The 22,296-nt window shown below is 39.2% G+C and overlaps 1 protein-coding gene across 1 annotated transcript in view; it reads right to left on the bottom strand.

Moving 5' to 3' along the window:
• Positions 1-22,296, bottom strand: part of prkcea (protein kinase C, epsilon a) — a 33,339-nt gene that overhangs the window by 9,513 nt on the left and 1,530 nt on the right. The window contains exons 2-6 of the mRNA XM_079657642.1: positions 8,013-8,076; positions 2,995-3,160; positions 2,870-2,904; positions 1,613-1,701; positions 1,169-1,298 (exon numbers count right to left, since the gene is read on the bottom strand). Coding sequence (XP_079513768.1) covers positions 1,169-1,298; positions 1,613-1,701; positions 2,870-2,904; positions 2,995-3,160; positions 8,013-8,076 — 484 coding nt within the window. The remainder of the gene's footprint in view (positions 1-1,168; positions 1,299-1,612; positions 1,702-2,869; positions 2,905-2,994; positions 3,161-8,012; positions 8,077-22,296) is intronic.

Raw genomic sequence — 22,296 nt, 5'->3', positions numbered from 1 at the left:
TGGGTTTTAACTTTGGAAATATAAAGTTAAGTTAATATATCAAAGATTTAAATTATTTATGATAAGTTAACTTCAGCCAGTAAAACACTAGAATGGTGTTTTGGAAACAGCTGTGAGAGTGAAAACCTCACACGTTGCAGCATGTCTTACCTCTTTAGAGGCTGAATTTACTGTATATAGAATTGCATTTATTAATTGTCATTATCAATTCATCTTTTAAGATTTATTTTTCTTAATACATTTGTTGGGGTTAAAAGAATCTAAAAGCCAAGGTGGCCTCTTATAATTGCTTGCTTGGTCCAAACAACAGTACACAACTCAAAATATAACATTAAACAGTATTATTATTGATTTTACTTTAAACATTTGAAAGGCAGCAGGTCCCTAGAATCATCAAATATTTCAAATGTAACTTGACTGAACATTTAAATTGACTACTGTGTACTGTGACTGTGGCTGTGAGGGAGTGTGGTCGTCTTTCAACCAGAAGGTTGTGGGTTCGATCCCAGCCCATGCAGTCAACATGTCGATGTATCCTTGGGCAAGATACTTAACCCTGAGTTGCTCATGATGGCATGGCCAACGGTGTGTGAATGTGTGTGAATGTTAGGTCCTAGAGTAAGGTACACTGCTCTGTATGAATGGGTGTGAATGGGTGAATGACATGTAATATGTAAAGCGCTTTGAGGGGTCTTAAAGACTGGATAAAGCGCTATATAAGTACAGTCCATTTACTACTAAAAACATGTCTTAGTATAGAAAAAATATTTATACAAGCAGACAGATATTCATAGGATGATACCTGATCATACATGATTTTGAGCAACCCTTGTACAAAGCAGAGATTTGTTCTAAATGTAATACAAAATCCTGGATGTGCTCCAAAAACGAATTCCCTTGTTCTCTGGCCTATGAGCCAACATTTAACCATTGTTTTTCAACTCACTAGGAAACAAGCAGGATGAAACAATTATTGGCAGGGATACAAAGGCATGTGTTGGTATCTATTATTTACCTGTCGTGAAAATTGAAATTTTAATTTCTTAAGTTCTTTCATAAAAAAAGAAACATTCGTCTTTTTTATCCAGTCTTTGACTTCAGCACATTGACACTCAAATGCATGGCATGTGAGCCGATGGTGTAAATTCCCCACTGCACCTGAACTCACCTTTGCATTGCAGGCCCTGCCTCATGAGGCCCCACAGCAGGGAGCCACAGTGGTCACAGAAGGTGGGCACCTTGTAGTTGTGAATACTGAACTTATGGGGCATGTTAACACTGAACCGCTGTGAACCCACCTACAGAGGGAGACACACACACACACAGACACAGGCAAACACACAGACGGTGTTACAAAGAGGTCATTGTCACATTATCGGAGGAATAATGCATGCGGCTGGAGTGTTAGTACACAGTATACACATGTTAACTTAAGTGGAAGATTTTTTCACAAAAGGCCTGAGTGCTTCTGTCCATATTCTGTTTTTCTGATTCACTTTGTGTGTGTTGGATATGTAATAAACTCTTTATTAACAAACAATTCACTTTCTGTGCTTAAGTCTTTTCATGTATTACCAACATACTCTCTGTGTACTAGGATGTTTGCCTGTACCTCCTCAGGTGTGTCCTCCTGCTTCTTCATCCCGGCACACTTGGTGATGATGAGCTCATGGCAGCGCTTGTGGACGACACACGTGCACACTGGAAGCACAGCATCAGCATCGCACGTAAACACATTTTCTTAAATTAGGTCAAATAAAGTGTACGTGTCCACTACTTTGACCTGGTAGAATTTCGTTTTTACGCTGATTTAATACCACCCAGACTTAACTGAACCACATTACATTTGATTAAAACAATTTAAATAATAGAATCTCATAACTTCTTAAACTGTTTCATTTCATTTTACAAAGCCTCAACAAAGTGTTGCTAACAGTAGGGATACACCGATTGTGAGATACTTTGCCGATACCAATGTTTAAAAAACTGTGGCCAAATGCCCATGCTGACAACCAAGTTTTTTGTTGTTTATTAGGTTTTCTATGTGTTATTTATTCATCCTTTGAAACAGGATTTCAGTTATGAGAAGAATTTTATTTAAATGTAATTTCATAGCCCAACAAATATAATGTTTATGAAACTTACATTTAAAAATGTTTTTACAAAGACAATTGACTTGCCAGTGTTGTGTGCAGCCAGTGGCTTCTTCTCTGAATCAGCAGCTTCAATAGCAGCATGCTAACTACTGTTGTTGGACCCTGATCGCAAATAATTTAAACAACATTTAGCCATCGCAAAGTTAGTGCAAACCAACAGAGGAACATTTGCCAGTGAATGTCATTCTCTATATGCCTATAGGTCGATGGCAGTCAACAAGGCAAATATTGATAACTTTGTTCGGCATATAAATCTGTGCGTCTCTAGTATACACAGTTTAAACTGAAGAAAATGATATCAGATAAATATTCACTATTTTGGACAATCCAGTGAAACCCTGGATCACTTTCAATGAAAACATATTTAATTATCTCTACAATATCTAACCAGACAGTTACAATTAATTAATAATATATGATTGTAATTCCTTGTGAACCTCGTCCGAGCAAAGACTAAGTATTAAATATATGAGTTGATTCACACTCCCAGCTGAATTCTTAAGGATGTTTGCAGAAAATATGTATTAAAAAAGTGAATGCTCATTAGCATTTTAAAGTGGATGCTGTTGGAGAAATGCAGGCCATCTGTGGCTCTGGGCGGAGGTGGCTTGAGACCAAATCACAGCTGTCCTTCAGCAACATGTAATCCCACTTGCGTTCTCCTGCTTAAATAATAAATGATCGAAATTGGATTCCTGCAGAAAAGTACTCACCCTGACACTGGTATCCCTGCTTCCCCAGCACGCCCCTGTTGGATCACACACACAGGAGGTTGGTTTAAATGAAACTCAGCAGCAGGTACACCAGATCAGGCTGATATGTGTTTGTGTTGCCTTACCAGATGAAATCTCTGCAATGTGAGCAGTAGGTTGGTTGCCTCAGGTATGTGGCCATGAACTTGTGTCCGTTGACTTGATGGACGCGTCTTCGGACGGCGCCCTGTCGCCGGCGAGGGCCAATCCTCTCTCGAAACACCCGCTCCTCATTCTCATTGGTCCCCGTGGCTGTGGAGTGAGTGCACATGTCAATGGGTATGAATCTAAATGTATCACTGATTCTTGAATATTACTTTCAAAACGTACAGTGCTTTAAGGTTACACAGTAAAGCTATTGCACTGGAAAAATAAGAAAAGAAACGTTACTCAAGTCATTTGAAGTGCTTTAGCTTTTCTTTAAGCTTTTGAGGAATATGAAAAGAGAATGATAAAGACACAGAGGAAGATGGTCATGTTAAAAGTCTCACACCAACATTTCTTTTAAATTTACAAACTTTTTTTGTTACTTTTTACATTTTGTTTCACATATTCTTTGTTAAGGCCCATTGATTTTACTTACTGAGATGCTTTGTACAAATAAGGATCATTTTGCATCATGTTGCTTGAGATGTTTAATCATTCAACGGCTTCTCAAACCCCCCCCCCCCCCCCCCCCCCTCACCACCCACTTTCCTCCCTTCCTCTTCCTCACAAACATCCCACACCTACCAGAGGCCTATGTATGCATACGTGCGTGTGCATGCTATTTATACTTTCATGTGTGGGCACTAAAACGAAGGACAGCATATTAAAATACTCCTCCTCAGCGAGCAGCATCCAACCAGCCGTTCCCTTCCTCTCTGCCTCTCCCCGGAAAAAGATAAATGGTTTCCGAGGGTAACCTTAAGACAAGAGAACCACCTCCACTCTCACTCCCACACACACTCCTCTCTCTGCGCTTCTGTCCTAGTTCGCCTTTCTTTCACACTCCCTCCATCTCTCTCCCGGGTCCGTTATAGATGTGGTTACTGCTGAGTTCGATTACAGACAAGCTGCCTAGGGACTCAGTGTGAGTGTGTGTGTGTGTGTGTGTGTGTGTGTGTGTGTGTGTGTGTGTGTGTGTGTGTGTGTGTGTGTGTGTGTGTGTGTGTGTGTGTGTGTGTGTGTGTGTGTGTGTGTGTGTGTGTGTGTGTGTGTGTGTGTGTGTGTGTGTGTGTGTTGATGTGAGGAGGGAGACAGCTTAGCAGGCCATTACTGGGATCACTTTGTTTTACATAATACATCATCCATCTGTCCTGGACACACACACACACACACACACACACACACACACACACACACACACACACACACACACACACACACACACACACACACACACACACACACACACACACACACACACACACACACACACACACACACACACACACACACACACACACACACACACACACACACACACACACACACACACACTGACACACACAGGCATGCTGACAAGGAGGCATAACAACAGTTAAGAGTGATCGTCGTGGAGACAGACGTGCTCTGGTTCAGATGAATGACCAACTGGGAGAAGGCCGTCCAATAAACGCACACATATTGACGGACAGAAGATAGACATTTGACGGAGACATGTAGACGAGCAGCAGGCAGCGGAGACAGAGAAGAGGGAAAGCTGAACTGCAGATGGTAAAACAAATTGAAGAAGAATGAATAATGAATAACAATACAAGCGTGGCAGTAATCCATCTGCTTCCCCAATAATAATTGTAGATACATGTATACAAACATTTAGAATATGGTTAATATTCTAAAGGAATCAAAATACAAGATAACTAGACAAAACAATAGATATTCTGCAATATTCAATTAAGTTGCAGTCATTTGAGGTATTGGGATTGTAGCAGCTCCTCAAACAATATTTCAGGATTTAATAAAACAACATTTTGAATAGGCTGAGGACAGTTTTACTCAAATTTAAGCAGTTGAGATTTTCTTTCTTCATATTTTGGATTTTTCTTATTAGGTTTATAAGACTTTGGATACATCTGAACAAAGTCACCTTAAGATTGAAACACTTTTGGCTTGTTTTGTGACATTAGTTTTGTAAATGCCTTATTATTTTCTTAAAGAGGTTACATTACGTATGGCTTATGACACAGCACTATTAGAGGTTAAATGATGAATGATGGCGTTCATGTAAACCAAAGATTATACGACAAAATAAAAACAAATGTAGGTAAAACTGCCTTAACAATGGGCTAAGGTATAATTTAGTATGTAGATACATAATAAGCATTAAGGGCGATTTGAGAAAATCATGTGTTGATATGAGTTTGTTTCTGACTGTTTTAACTGGAGAATTATTTCACCATTCCTCCTCATACAAAAGTCATTTTGCTTTTGCTCTGTTATTTCTACTGTTAAGAACTTTGAAAACTTGTTTTTAAAGTGGCATAAAGATGACAAGACAAAGATGGTATTATTATAATGTTATGCCAAATTGTAGGAATTTCAATTATGCACTGAATCTATGTCATTCATTTCCCCAAAACAGTGCCAAAGCGTTATTTATTTGGATCAAGATATAAAAAGTAGACTTTTAAAAAGTATAGTTTTGTCGTAAAAATAAAATGAATTAAACATTAGTCTTGTCATTAAAAGTCTTCAGTCATGAAGGTTATCTTTTAATCTTGGGGGGATGTGAATAAAATATTTAAAAGGGAAGCGAAAAGGATGAAGAAAAAGAGGGGGAAATCGCAGATGGTGAGATTAGGTCAGATTACTGTTTTGATTTGCTTCCTGAGACCAACAGATGTAAAAGGAGAGGAGAGGAGGAAAGAGGAGAGGAACGACTCCTTCCAGCCTCTGAAGCTGCAGAGAGAACAGATTGCACCCAGAGAAAAAAAGGAAAAATAAATCTGCTAAAAATACCACCTCATCCTCTAGTTCTCACCCTCAAACTCTCCATCCCTCCTATCAGCACACACACACACACACCATCCCTCCTATATATACACACACACACATTGTTTTTATCAGCATGCATTAACATCATGAGCACTCATGCCAGCTGAACTCAGGGAGGAAGTTCAGGAGTGGGCGGGGAATGGGTCGTGAGGTCATCACAGAGTACCCAATCATCGATGAGGAGGGCAAGACACTGACGCTTGAGTTTGCACATGGTGTGTGTGTGTGTGTGTGTGTGTGTGTGTGTGTGTGTGTGTGTGTGTGTGTGTGTGTGTGTGTGTGTGTGTGTGTGTGTGTGTGTGTGTGTGTGTGTAATCCATGGCTCAATCTCACTCTCTATTTTAAGAATCTACTCCCTCTCTCTCTGCCCTCTACTGCGTTACACTGCTGCAACCTCAGACACACACACACACACACACACACACACACACACACACACACACACACACACACACACACACACACACACACACACACACACACACACACACACACACACACACACACACACACACACACACACACACACACACACACACACACACACACACACACACACACACACACACACACACACACACACACACACACACACACACACACACACATATATATATATACATTCTGAATATACATGCACACTTTCACTGGAAGGCAAAGAACAGTTTCTATTTATAACCAGGTGTGAACGTACCCCTTTGCAGGTGAAAACCTCTCTTATCAGGCAGCAGAGTGTATGTGTGCAGAAAAGGTGTGAGAGGGATATATTCTAAATGTTTTCATGGTTAAGAAAATCAAACAAATAGAGGACAAGGAAATGGACAAGAACAGAGTGAAGGAGAAAGTTATCTGAACTCTGTTGAGTAACTTTCAGAGAAAACAGGAAGTTATCTTTCCATCGCTCTCTATGGCCTCTAGGTTTAATGCAGTAAACTGGCAGTGATTGCAGAGGATGTGCGTGCACTAAATTATGCTAAACCGGCAAAAACAGTTTGTTTTGGGGCAGCGAAAACAAGGAGTGAACACAATATTAACATATTTATACCCTTTAAGTTGCACATTTACACATCCAGCAGTTACAGAGAGACATCATCATGTTTTGTCCACCTGATGAATATAAGTCTGTCTTACTTTTAGCACCGCCTGAGGTCTCTACCAACGCTTGAGAGGAATATCTGACGGTTTTAGCTGAAAAATGTTCCAATATGTTCACAAGCTTGTCACCTTCTGTGTTTTTCTGCAGTTTAGTAATATAAAGAACATTTGTACAGCTCTTTATATAAACACAGTAGCCTGCTGTAGCCAAAGAATGACACTATGAGACTGGTGACGGCCTAAACAATTAGCTAAAACTCACAATAGAGACGGGAGCTTCAGATATTTCTCTGTAGGATCATACTATGAGCCACTGTTATAAAGTGTTCTTACTTTGTCATTTGATGTGTTGTTATTATTATAAAAATATAAATTAAAGCTGCTTTAAGTTCATGGTAATTTAACAAGACCCAATCTGATAAATCCTTGGGGATATTATGGAAATACAGAGTAATACAAGGCATGACGTTATTTAATAATATAAAATATACATATATTCTATTATTCTACCTTACCACCTGCTTGCACCTGATAGACAAACAAAAGTGGGTGTCATATTTAAGCTCGTGTTTTTAATCCTCACCAAAATGTCACCTGTAAAGCAACGCTCTTTCCATCAACAATGGGTCAAATTACTTTGTGTATTGGCAAAGAAGTTCCTTATAGTGACGAACCAAGATCATTTTCACTGAAAGCTCTATGAAGTGTTTTCAGCAGCTTTCCGCTCATACTTCAGGTTTTTTTATGGCTCACAATTTAAATGTTTTTGCCTAACCGTAGCAGATAAAGAGACAGATTATTTCCCCAAGAGTTAAAGCAACCAAACCAGCGCAAAAAAAGGAGCCAATATCAGACTTACTTCTGTCAGGTGCGAAGAAACACATCTTTAAATGAATGCTAATGTTCCCCAGTGCTCTGGGAGTGTAAATAGGCAGACGTTTTCCATATCTACTTTGCTTAAAACTGAACTATCACATGTGAGATTCCCTCAGTATTAGTGGAAGAAAAAAAGGTCTTGTGGTGGTTTTACCTTCAGTGGAGGATCCGGACAGATCAATGACCACGTACACCTTCCCCTCCGGCTCCAAATCAATCTGCAACAGACAGAGAGAAACACAATGTAAATCAGTGAGAAGTAACCCAGCTGAACAGAGAGTGCAGCAGGGGGCTTTCCTCCAGCACAAACAAACACAAGAGGTCATTATCTTCAATACCATTACACTCATCCCCACCACTCACTTTCAGAATCTTCATTACTATTTTCATTTCTATCCTTAACATCATCACTGTAAAGCCCATTAAATGTATCTGATATTTTTAGATAAATGACTTCTTACAAGAAGGCTTTACACCTGGTGTTTTCAAGCATTCTTGACTGGAGTCTGCCCTTTTGATCTGATCTCGATGCGAAACGTTAGGTAGGTGGAGCTGGCAGACTTAATAATATGACTTGCTGCTGAAGCGGTTCAACTTGTTTTATTTTGCTGATGAAGGGTTTGTCTTGCTTCAGGAAGCAGAAAGAAGCAATGTTAGGCGGCTTACAGGGGCACCAATGATAGAAGGCAAGCGAACCAACATTTATCAGATGTCTCTCCGGTCAAATTGACACACATGCCCATTTTTACCCCCTGCAAGTCCAAAATAAGCTGTGGAGGAATAGACACAAAGTGTGTTGTTATATAGATTTAATGAACCATTTTACTCTTGATGTGATTTACCTGGGGCAATTGTGTTTTTGATATACATGTAGAGAGAAAATGTAAGTTATTTAATAGTCAATGCTTTAGAAGCATACAATAGAATTTACCTTTTCTGAATCAGAACTGCCCAGAAAATTCTAAATAAATGGTGAATCTCGAGTGTAACATGCTTGGTGTATCTTTTAATAAGAATGCTGTCTGTTTAATTAAATCATATTTTGATTGAAGCCACAGACACTCATCTATAGTGAGGGACCTACAGTAGGATAGAGGCCGGGTCTGATGGTTGAAAGAATACAGAGCTAACATTGGCCCTTTGTTCAAACCCACCTTTTAAATATTGAAAACAGACAACAAAACAAATCATTTAGAATTCAATAAGTATTATTTAAAGTACGAGGTCTTATCTTTAGAAAGTGGAATATGAGTATGTCAATTAAACTGATAAAGCTAGAGCTGATTTAGTGTATGTTGCATTCATTTTCTTACAGATTAATCAAGTGTAACATTAACTTTCTGCTGTTATCATTGTGGATATGGTGAACATATTAAACAGCAGCAATAAAACAAGTTAAGGGTTGTAAAATACAATGAAAAATAGTAAATAAATATAAAAATATCATATTCACAACAGTCAAAGCAGCTTTTTAGACAAAATGTCATTGTGCTGAGACGAGTTTGCAGCCAACACATTTGCTGCTTTTTTTTTAGATCACCAGCGAGCCCAGTCCTCTCTGTCAGCCGACTGTAAAATGGTAAGAATAGATTTTTTGTGTTCTACTCATGGGGGTGTTCAGAGTAGCCAACAACAACAAAGACTAGTTGTTGGAGGATGACTAAGGAGGGAATACCTGCGTTATAATCCAATATTCCTCATTAAACATGGCATTAATGACCAATTAATGAAAGCAAATGAAGTCACCATATTTATGTGTGTCAATCATTAAAGTTTAGCAAACATAATAAATTACCCGTTGGAATGAGTTCTGCGTGTTTGAGCAGGTGCCATCGAAAATAAATACATTTTCCTGCTCAGACATTTCGAGATAAGCAAACATTCAATCTGTATACGCACAAGACTTATTCAACAAACAATGACATCACCCTCCCTTCAATACACAAGTACAGAGATTAGATAGAGTGCAACAGAGAGCGCTGGAGAGACATACGACACAGGAGGAGAGAGTGCAAGAGAGAGTGAGAAAGAGAGGTTTAAATCCTTCGTTAAGCTCTGGGACAGCAGCAGATCCTCTTATGCAACGGACACACACAGGAAGCAGCACACACACATACATGTCCGTGCATTGCTGAGTATGAGACACAAACACCGCATAGGAACTATAACAATAGAATATAAATACTTATCGTCTACACAGTAAATCTGTATGCAAAAAAAACTACTGAAACACATAATATCATATCAATTACATATGAAAGCCATACACAACATAAGTCACATTTAAAGGAGTCACAGGTATATGGTGAGATCAAGGTGTAATATATACATATACATATATTTAAAGTGTTGTATCAAGCCAGCTTTAAATGTTTTAACTGGCAGTTCTTACTGATCGAGATATTTGGATGTTTTTCCATCACACGGGCGATTTTGTACCTTAGCCCTGAGGCAGAAGCTGAAAGTGGTGATTTAGAGGACGGCTGTGGCCATGTTATATCACGCACACTGCATACAGCTCATGTAGACACAGCAGCAAAGACACAAACTCATAGGAGAGGAATTAAGATCAGCACAACTTGGGAATCATCTGGTAGATCATATTGCATTCAGCAGTTATCTCTAAAACACTGACTATCTGCAGGTTGAGAAAAACTATGCTGAATGTGTTTAGAAATTACAGTAATCTTTTGATTGAATACTTGTGGGTCCCTGAAAAACATCAAGGACTGATTGAAATGCAGCACAGCAACAGGGGATTCAAAATTACATTACATAACATTACATGTCATTTTTTTATCCAAAGCGACATACATTCAGTACTGTGGGCAATCCCCACAGGAGCAATTTGGGGGGAAGTGTCTCAGGGACACAACGACATGCTGAAGTCGACCTGATTCGAAGTCCAACTCTATCCACTGAGCCACAGCCGCCCTGACTGTGGTGTGCTACACAAAGTACGATATATTTGTATTTGAAATCATCACTTTGAGCTTGATATAGCTAGATATAGTCGAAGAAAGAGTATATAGCACATATAAGCATAAGCGCTGTATCAACCTTTTGTTGCATGTATAAAACATGACAGCATGGGATTCGTGACCTATAAATGCCGTTGCATTCTTGATGTCTACCCTTGAAAATGATGTGCTAATCCCCAAATGTAACCTCTTGCATAAAAGTGCATCTCAGCGGGGATTTCAGCTGAAAGATAGACTCAGAGTGATTTGGCACAGAGTGGAGCAAATGGACAACACCATCATTGATTTAGAGCTCGGGATCCCGCGGTGGCATGCCAGCCAATAACTGAACTGTTCTCACATCACTCGTGTCTGGGCAACAGGCCGGTGTGGGGCCTTCAAGCTTGTATTTTCTATCCAAATCAATAACTACTACTCCACAGATAGGTGTATTAGGAGTTGTATTAGGCCTTGCCAGAGTTCAATTTAAATTTTTGGCAGAATGGGATATTTTCTACTGCATTCACAGGCTGTTGAAGTGTAAGTGATTTCAGAAATGTAATATGAAATAAATCTATGTGACAAATATCTGATACTGATTTTAGCTATGCAGATATTTCTATGGAAACCGTTCTACTACAGTATAACTATGTATCCTAGCAACAGACAGTCCTACGGTTGCACTGCTGCCTTGTTTTGGTTGGGAGCTAGTCAAATACTGTAGCTCATAACAGAACTGCTCAAAAGTAAAGTACAAGCGTACAAGGGAGTGTTCGATGAATTAGAAACGGCTGGTACCTATTTATTTGTATTATTTAACATTTAATTGTAAGAGGAACTGGCTAAATCTACAGGAGAAAATTGAAGTATTTTGTGGTAAAAAACTAGAAGAGTGCTGCTGTCAAACTTGAAAGAATACTTAGTAACATAAATTAAAACTATAGAGACAGGGTGGCTTCTCATTAGCATCTCAACATGGTGGTTTACACCATCTAAAGAACTGAAACTTATAGAAGAAGAAGCACAGGGAGTGCTAGTTTCACTAATGATGGTTTTTTTCCATGTTTGTGTCTTGAAAAGCCGAACCAGTGAGCCAAAATTCAATATAAACTGTTATTTTACTGGCCACATCGATTGAAACCTGTTTCAGTTGTTCTGGTTCCAGCATAGTACGTTCTGGCTCAATGGCACCATCGTTAATGTTATAAGTCACACCTGTGCTGTTCCTGCTCTGACAAGTCACCATGTCTGCCGTGAGAAAGCTCTACGGTCTCAGATTTCTGAGATTGTAAGCTCATCTGTCTCTATTTGATCAGTCACAAACCATTTAGCTACATAAACCCAACCCTTCAGCCGGTAATTCAGGATATAGCAAACACTAATACACATGTAGTATTTTTGAATGAACCTCCCTCAGGCATTTTAACGTAATACAGTCAACAATGGGTTGTACTGGGGCATCAATTAGTTTAATTATAGGATGAGATAATACGATTTTAAAAGTTGAATAATTACTAGTTGGGCAATGTGACATTACATTGCTGTACTTGACTATTTATTAATAATAAATCAAATGACTGTTATAATTGATATGCAAAAGGAAGCTTTTTGTGATGAACCAGAAGAATCATAACTTGACTCTTCAGTTCCCCTCAGCTATGCCCAGCGTTTTAGCACCTTTTAACTCATGTTTTGTTTTTCCACCTTTTCTGCTATTGTACGTTTTTTTTAATGAAAAAGCACTAAAACCCATTGTACCCTGCCTGCCCTGAACCAGACAGATACAACTGGTTAGATTAATGCTGCATTTAGCAGCCAAAGAGCCAGATATTTCTTCATAAGTTGGTGGAGACCAAAAACAGATCAAGTGAATATTTGACTTATATTCATCAATTGATAATGTTTCTGTATAAGTAAATGAAAGTCAACTGTTGGCTTACAGTTGGCTGGCAACTTTGGACAACATTGGTGATAATATTTGATTGAAATAGCATTGATGTGACGAAAAACCTTCATTTGTAAGGTTTATAATTCCACAGAAAACCCACCACTGACTTGGTAAGTTATAATATGTACAATAAACTGTTTTACAATAAGACACCATTTCCCAGAGACCAAAGACCAAAATCGATCTAATTTAAAATGACATAAAACTGAGAAGCTAGTTTGATAAGTGGCTAATAAACAATATTTGATCCTTAATATTATGGATATACTATATGCTCTATCACTGAATAATGGATTAAATGTCTTATAGTATTAGACATTACATTACATTGCATTTAGCGGACGCTTTTATCCAAAGCGACTTACAATAAGTGCATTCGACCAAGAAGATACAAACTTGAAGAAAACAGAATCATATAAGTACATCAGGTTTAATAGAGCCAAACATTTCAAGTGCTACTCAACTGGCTTTAGATAAGCCAGTCCTTTATTAGTATATAAGTGCTTTGTTAGTAATTCTATTGCTCGAAGTGGAGTCGAAAGAGATGAGTTTTCAGTCTGCGCCAGAAGATGTGTAGGCTATCTGCTGTCCTGATGTCAATCGGGAGCTCATTCCACCATTTTGGAGCCAGGATAGCAAACCTAGCAATAACAGAATGACAACGATAGAAGATTGTATCCAAATCAGCACCCTTAACTGAACTATAACGTGACTTTGATTCAACCTGCTGAACAGACACACACATGCACTTTCCCCGCCCAGACAACAAAAAGATGGGAGGAGAGAAAGCTGCAGCATTTAGTTCACCTCATTAATCCAGTTAGTCCAATTAGGACACTCTAACAGCCAGAGAGACTGATCACTTCACAAACAATCTCTCACACACACATACTGGAAGCTGAGTGTGCCTGAGGATTTTAAAATGGACTTCGAAGGGAGGTTAGCATTAAACACACAAACAGGCTTAACCGTCTTGTGTTGGTCCCATCATCGCACGTTCAACACACACACACACACACACACACACACACACACACACACACACACACACACACACACACACACACACACACACACACACACACACACACACACACACACACACACACACACCATATGCAGCAGCACAGAGAAGCACTCAACCAAGCAGACAGGGCACTCAAAGCTTGCATTATATCAATACTGTGGAGCTAACCCCCTCCCACTCTCTGTCCAGCCAGCTCGCTATCTCTGTCCAAGCAGACAGCTCTCTCTGTCTCTCTCTCAGGAGCGTTTAGTCTCAGTGACAGCCTCCCACATCCATCTGTCAAATAACACATTTCGGCTTTGAGAGAGTTCGACCACATTCACACAAAAAAACGGTGTGTTTGTGTTTGCCCTTCTTTCGATAACTCAGCAGTGCGCAAGCGTGTCGGCCTGCACACACACACACACACACACACACACACACACACACACACACACACACACACACACACACACACACACACACACACACACACACACACACACACACACACACACACACACACACACACACACACACACACACACACACACACACACACATACATACACACACGCACACTTAAAGATGTGTTTCTTCGCACCTGACAGAAGTAAGTCTGATATTGGCTCCTTTTTTTGCGCTGGTTTAGTTGCTTTAACTCTTGGGGAAATATTCTGTCTCTTTATCTGCTACGGTTAGGCAAAAACATTTAAATTGTGAGCCATAAAAAAACCTGAAGTATGAGCGGAAAGCTGCTGAAAACACTTCATAGAGCTTTCAGTGAAAATGATCTTGGTTCGTCACTACAAGGAACTTCTTTGCCAATACACAAAGTAATTTGACCCATTGTTGATGGAAAGAGCGTTGCTTTACAGGTGACATTTTGGTGAGGATTAAAAACACGAGCTTAAATATGAAACCCACTTTTGTTTGTCTATCGGGTGCAAGCAGGTGGTTCACACAAAAAATTCACAAACAAAAAAACTGTGTGTTTGTGTTTGCCCTTCTTTCGATAACTCAGCAGTGTGCAAGCGTGTCGGCCTGCACACACACACACAAACACACACAAACACACACACACACACACACACACACACACACACACACACACACACACACACACACACACACACACACACACACACACACACACACACACACACACACACACACACACACAGGAGGCCCATGCTGAGTGAGACAGCATGAGAGTCATGCATCTTTAATGTAACATCACAGACAGCTAATAATGTAAGAGGAGCTGAGCTGGGAGGTGGGAGTAAAGGGGGGAGAATGGGGGAGATTCCACAAAGGCCTCCCTCCTGCTGTGAGTGACTGGTCCAACGATCCAGTAGCTGGACAGAAGGATAATTTGATTTAGGAGAATGGACTTTCCCGATGAAATCAGGCTGTCTGTGCTCAGACGTCTTAGAGCTCACACACATCCAACACGAGTGTGTGATATCCAGATGGACTGGCAGACGGCTTGTTGAGTAGCCTCTGTGGATCAGACAGTCGACGTTTTTTGAATCGTCTAAATGAAGATATTCCTCCTGAAGACTCAAGTGGCAGGAGAAATCCCTGTTTCTAAGCATACAGTGAACATATAATAAATTAATCTCTAGGGCTGGGGTGTGATGATCCAACAACCTGAATCAAAGCATAATGATCAACAATCATTATCTCGATGAAAACTGATGACATTCCATCATCAGATATGCTTTTATTTAGAAGAATCCCATGGCACATGTTTTTTTTTCCAGGCGCACCTCTTGCTAAAAATTCAAACAGTACTAGCGGTGTTAACAAGCGGTGCGAGTGGTGTCATGTGACGAGAGTGCGGTCAATCCAGAGAGAGAGACCGAGGGTGTGTGTGACAGTGAGTAGCAGTAACATTATACTTTAGCTGTGTGTTTCAGTGAAGTGTCTGTATAGTTTCTTTGTTGGAGGATAATTGCTACAACTCCTCAATACTCAAGCAACGATCCCGTATCTTTCGTTAGCGACAACTCCATGGATAACATTTCATCTTATTCATAAATGTATCTTTCTGGACATTTAAAATAGACACACTCATGGGGTCACACCTGCTGTCACAAAACTCTCAAATATCCTCCCATTTCTACCCTTCCACATGCATTAAACATCCACACACACTTCTGCCCACTGATGCCAAACCAGGTCAACCTGTGTGTGTGTGTGTGTGTGTGTGTGTGTGTGTGTGTGTGTGTGTGTGTGTGTGTGTGTGTGTGTGTGTGTGTGTGTGTGTGTGTGTGTGTGTGTGTGTGTGTGTGTGTGTGTGTGTGTGTGTGTGTGTGTGTGTGTGTGTGTGTGTGTGTGTGTGTGTGTGTGTGTGTGTGTGTATTGTCACAGTGGCAACAGTGCATCTTAAATCCAGTGTGTCCTACTTAACCAGCAGGTCAGTGAGGGGTGGAGCCTGTGATGTCATGCGACCTGCCATGCTAAGGGAAAAAGAGAGAGGGCTGATGACAATATGGCTGTGACCTCAATGAGCAGGGACATGTCTTGGGAGAGGATGGCAACTCACTGTCACCACTCACACAAAGGTACAATGGTAAAATGCCGTAATGGATGACATTATTAACTTTCCATGCCAAAAATAAGGTAAAGTCTCTGTGAAATGAGAAAGTGGTTAAGTTCATCCACCCATATTGGCCAAAAGCTTTGAGACTGTAGCTGGTGGGCTAACAACAGCTAATACACTAGCAATCCGGTATTTAACTTAATAAAAGCTAGTCAGTCACAATATTTTCGCGGTACTTACTAGTACTTTAAAAAAAACTTTGAGTTCATTATTGACAGACGTAACTGGACAATGAGCTCAGTATATACAAAGAAACAGTCATACCATTGTCTACCGTCTCATTACTGCCTGCAGAGCAAAACTCTATTGTGTAGCAGTTTATACTCTGACAAGCTCGATCACAAAGCTGTAAGATATGTTACTTTCTTCCAAAGATGAACTTGATGCAAAAAAAAAAGTTTGTGCATTTTTACTCCGCACCCCTGAAATTAACGTCATGTCATACTGTCATATTGCAGCCAATGGGGGAAAAAATCATGTCAACTTCCTGGATATATTCAGAGTCAGGATCTTTGATAGCTACAATATCTAACGCAAAGAAAAACGACGTAGGTGTCAAGAAATATTGGGAGAAGTGCTGCAAAGCGATTAACACAGATTTTGCTATTTTCGTTAAGGGGCGTTAAACTTTTTTATACTGTCACTTATTAACACATCTCAAAGATTGAAATAAAAATATAGGCCTCGGATCTGCAATGACAACTGGAAGGCTTTCACTGTAGGCTCAGACAATTACATTAAAACATTGAACAGTTTGAACCGTTATTAAATAGGAATGGTGACTGGTCTCTTCTTGTAGACCTTCATTTATTAATCCTGGCGGCTGTAAGTATGAGCATGTGAGTGTGTGTTGATGCCAAGATTCAAACAGGCTGGCTGACATCTGACGTGGTCCGTGTCCCGGTGAGGAAACGTTACACTGTGAAGTCATCTTGTCTTAGAAGCTCCTGGCAGCCTCCAGCTTGATATGTACATGTACACACCGCCTATTTCCTCACCTCCTCTTCTACTTTCTCTCCTTCATCACCATTCTCCTGTTATTATATATCTGTGTTTTACTTGGTTGAAGACTTTTACACTTTTTTAAAGCTACCTGGAATAGTTTTAATGTTTTTTAAACCAGAAATAGAGAAGAAAACAGCCAGTTTTCAATTGTATCAGCTAATAATAATGTATTAATTTAACCAAAATGTTTAGTATATTATAACACTAATCCTGTTTTGAGGTAGCATTCAGCATACACTTTGCAGTTGTGTGATAAAAGTCTAACTACAATGCTGGAGAAATGTAATGTTTCTGTGAAAAATCATAATTGTAGATAAATAATTGTCTACTTTGTGTTATCATGACAATAAAAGTGAATGACTAGATAATAAATAGCTAACAAGCTTTCAAAATGTTTTTATCCTGCTATTTAACACATTCAAATGTATCTCTGGGAAATCTTGATAGTAGAGATAGCAACAAGTATGTGTTGTATAAAAGACATACCAGTATTATATTTGTATTACTCAGATGCACGTATCAGAATAAACAGCAGATGATATGGGAAGAGGGATACTTATTCTTGTATCATGGTGTATGGTTGGGAAGATTTTCGAATAGAATTTGGTCCACAGTGTGGAGATGATTCAGTTGCTAACAGAAAATTAAAACAAAAATAATGTAAACGTTTTAAGAGTAGGAGCAACAAACCTAATAACAGTTCTGTCCCAAAGATGTCATGCTTTAATTTTATATAAAATATAATTTCACTTCCCCTCATTTTTAAGATCATATCCTATGAAAAACTATAAAAATAAATGTTTGCCAAGATAACTTAATTGTGGATTTTTCATGCTATATATATATATATATATATTTATTTATTTAACACACAATAGTTCACATCCCTATTTGGTCATAATACCACATTTAAGTAATTGGCTGCATTGTGAACGTAAGCTTGTATTGTTGTTTTGTTGACAGCGGTATGCGGCTCACCTCTAGCCTAGCCGATGAAAGGCAATCTTATTTTTATAAAACATTTCACTACAAGTGAAGTTAATGTGCTTTTTACAAAAGGTGGCGTACATACTACAGCTAGTGTGTGGATTACTGGCATAACTTACATAGTAGGTGTGTTGTGTGAGGGCTAGAGGGGTTGTAGCCCCACATGGAAGTGAAAGCAGTGCTCTGTTCATTTCAATGTGAAAGAGCAATATAATTGTTCTGTCACTTACATTCATAAATAATTGTAATAATCATGATCAAAATACTAATAATGATAATTTTGGCCACAATGGTGCAAAATAATGTGTATTGAGTGACATAAAATGTAGTTATTTTTCATTTTGTTGTAGCTAGATTCGAATTAAATGCTATTTGAAAGTGCCACTTTGAAAGTCATGGAAACGTTTGGATAATGAAAAGATGTGCAAGTAAAGTTTTGATATAGTAAGAGGTAAATAATTCCAGTATAATGGTAACTATTCTATAATCCCTATATTTAATATGGATACACATTAGTGCTGGGGTTAGACCTGGGCATCATGAAAAGCTCTAGATTTATTAAAAAAGTCAATATCCCGGTGTGAAAGGTATGGAAAGGGATTTCAAAATATCACAAAAAATATTGTGTATTGCAATATGGCCTTAAAATATCTAGATATTACATTTAGGCCATAAAGCCAAGCCCTACATGCAGCACAAAGAATCCACCTTTAAATGCCATGATTTGTTTTTTAAAAGTCTGCTTTCTCAAAAAACAAAAACAAAGGACTTTTCTACTCCGTTTTCCCTCTTCTTACCCCTACCCATCTCCCCCAACTCTCACCCACCCATCTCGCTTTTGCTAGTGTTTCTGTGGGTGAGAGGCTGTCACCAAGGGGACGGGCTGTCATTGTCGCCATGGGGATGGGCTCCACGGAGCATCTCAATTACTGAATGGGACAATTAATAAGCATCAAAGCCTGGTTAATATTTCACCGGCGGCACAGAGCGGCAGCCTGGCCCACAGCGCTCGGGTCCACAGGAGATGTATCATGGAGATGTGGTGGAAGACAAAAGAGAGCAGGAAGCAGAGTGCTGAGACGAGAGGGAGGCTCAGATGAGTGAAGCAGCAGAAGGGCAGAGGAGGTGAGAAAGATGGAGCTGAGGCACACAAGCTATGATGTTCATCTTAAAGGCAGGAAGTGTGTTATCTAATATGAGTTTATGGCATCATACCGAGGAATTGTATTCTATTTTTCAAAACATGTATCACTAACAATACATTTGGTGCAATACGGACCACATTCCTTTCTTAGTTCTAGTGTGGTTTTGTGTGTATATATTTGTTCTTCATATTTTGTATATACATTTCCTACATATTTATATAATTGTATTTTAGTATTACAATGTATAATAATATTTGTATACTATTCGTTGTATTTCTTTTGTACATTTGTTAGCTCACATTCAATTAATAGGGCTGGTTTGTGTCTATTCATGACTATCTACACATTGGTATTACCTGGATTATTTATACAACAGGTCTTTCATTTTGAAAATGACCCTAATAACTAGTAAGACTCTTACTGATCAATTCATACATTTCATATACATGCAACTTATGTATGTAGGTGTACATAGCCCTAAAGTCCCTTGAGAGGGACACTGGGTGGTAAAAGCTTAAAAATGTTCGATGCCAGCAATGGTCTCTTTTTATCTTCCAATCTTATTTTGACACAAATAATTAAAATAATTAGGAGAAAAACTATACGACTCAGACAACCGAATACCTTTTGTCTTATGTTTTCCACCGTTTTTCAGTTGAGTCTTAACTTAACATCTGTCCCCGGAGAGTACCGAAGAGTGAATGGCATTAGGATCATCAGGAGGGAGCCGATGAAACAGGAAGAGGGGGGTGAAAGGACGATGAGAGGGGAATCTCTGTTTGAGAGGGGAGGACGAGGAACAGAAGTAATGGAGTAATGAAGGGAGGACACAGGGGATGTGGGAGGGGCCATGTCGCTGTGAGGCAGATGTATTGGCGAGCCGGCAGCTGATCAATGGGATGCGGTCAATCACCAGAGTGATCCATATGCTCTGACCTTACTCTGATGGCGGAGAGAGTGTGCGTGTATGTCTATTTATATGCCAATGTATACCAATAGAGCATTACATAACTTGAAATCAATTTAACCCCTCCTAATGATCCATATTGTCTATACTTATTCATTATAATAGCGTATTCACTTTACACAGTATTGCAGAATGTAAATATGCTACCCAAGGAATCAAATGTGAAATTGATGATTAAAATTACGTCATGGTTATCTAGCTGAGAAAGAAACTAATACTTTTCAACAAAGAATGTGTTGAAAACATTCAATTTTGACAAAAATAAATAGCAATAATGCAGATCTGTAATAAGTACAGCTATGCAAACACTATTAGTTTGCATAAACATCAACAAATTGGCTGCCTGAAAAAAGGAACAACTAACTTTGGTAAAAAATAGTTGTGTATGTATTTTGTAGGTATTGAGCTAAAAGCAAAACAAAAAACTAAGTTGTTTAAATTGCGTGTCCTCAGCCCCCAGAATGCTTTTCCTTCATCAGCCCTTCATCTAACCTAAAGCGAGACGAAATAACAACAAAGTGTAGAAGTGGAACAAGATCACATGTTTAACTGGAAACAAATCTGGCAGACCCCAAACAAACAGCTCTTTATCTCCCTTACATACAGATCTACAGTTCAACATCACAGTCCCCGATGCAAACGAGATAACTGACAAGAAACAGTAATAATTCAAAAATAATTTCCCCCTCTAGAGAGCGAGCTGCAAATTATAAGTAATGTAAACCCAAAGTAACTCCGCCATAGCTCCGCAGAGGAAAAATTGGACTATGACTTTGTCTAAGACTGAACTAGTTTCTGCTGAACCACCAGGCACTGTCTGAGCTCAGAGACACACATACAGTCAACTAACACACTGCTGCTTTGCCAAAGAAAGTGCCAAGAGAAATCCGACAAAGATTTAAGAGACATCTTTGATTAAAGGTAACGTCTTTGATTAAAGGTAACGTGAGCCGTTTCTATGACTTGATGACCTTAAGAGCGGCAACGATAAGTCAACCAAACGATCAGTGGATTGACAACTCTTTTTGTTATTGTTTAATCCAAAGGTAATTGTCATGCAATAATGGCAGGAAATGCTGCTTTTATATGTAATATGTTAAAATATTATTTGGAGGTTTGTTACTTTCCAAACACCTCAATTGAAGATATCACCTTCTGAGAAACCAGAATGTTCACTATTCTGTTGACATTTTATACACCAGATAAATAATCAATGAATCTTTAAAATAATCAACAGATGATTTGTTTATTAGTATTATTATTAGTTCCATGCAGTGGAGTATCTGTCCTGCCCTACATTTGGGGAAAAAACAGTAATGGTATCTTTGATCAGTAATCTGTAGACCTGAGATGAAGGATCAGTATATTTACCGGAAAAGAAAAAAGTTAGATCAGTGCAGCAGCCCCCCCCCCCCCCCAAAAAAGGTGCTCTCTGGCCTAGAGTAGTTATTCTAGGAGGCTCTGGTGAAGGGGTGTGTGTAGATGAATGTGTTTTGTGAAGCAGCAAATGAACAAAGTAGACAATTTACTGGATGAATAGGTTATAGAACTTGGTTTTGGATGATGAAAACGTGTGAATCCTGTGGTGAAAGGGCCACACAGCAAACTGGAGCCTACAGTTTGCTTTCTGCCCGATGCCTTCAAGTAACCACAAGCACCACATCACATGTGCAATGCAAACAAAATCATTCATGTTTCAGAGAATATGAAGGTTTTTTAAACTGCGGCTCCTGTAGGTTGAGGGCCTGGGGTCTGTTATCAAGGGGTGTCCTTGCCTAAAGAAATTCCGATCGACTTCTACTCATATGACTA

Source organism: Notothenia rossii (assembly GCF_949606895.1).
Source record: "Notothenia rossii genome assembly, chromosome: 11".
NCBI classification, from domain to species: domain Eukaryota; kingdom Metazoa; phylum Chordata; class Actinopteri; order Perciformes; family Nototheniidae; genus Notothenia; species Notothenia rossii.
Note: the sequence above shows the minus strand (reverse complement) of the source record. Positions and strands in the feature narration are given on the sequence as shown.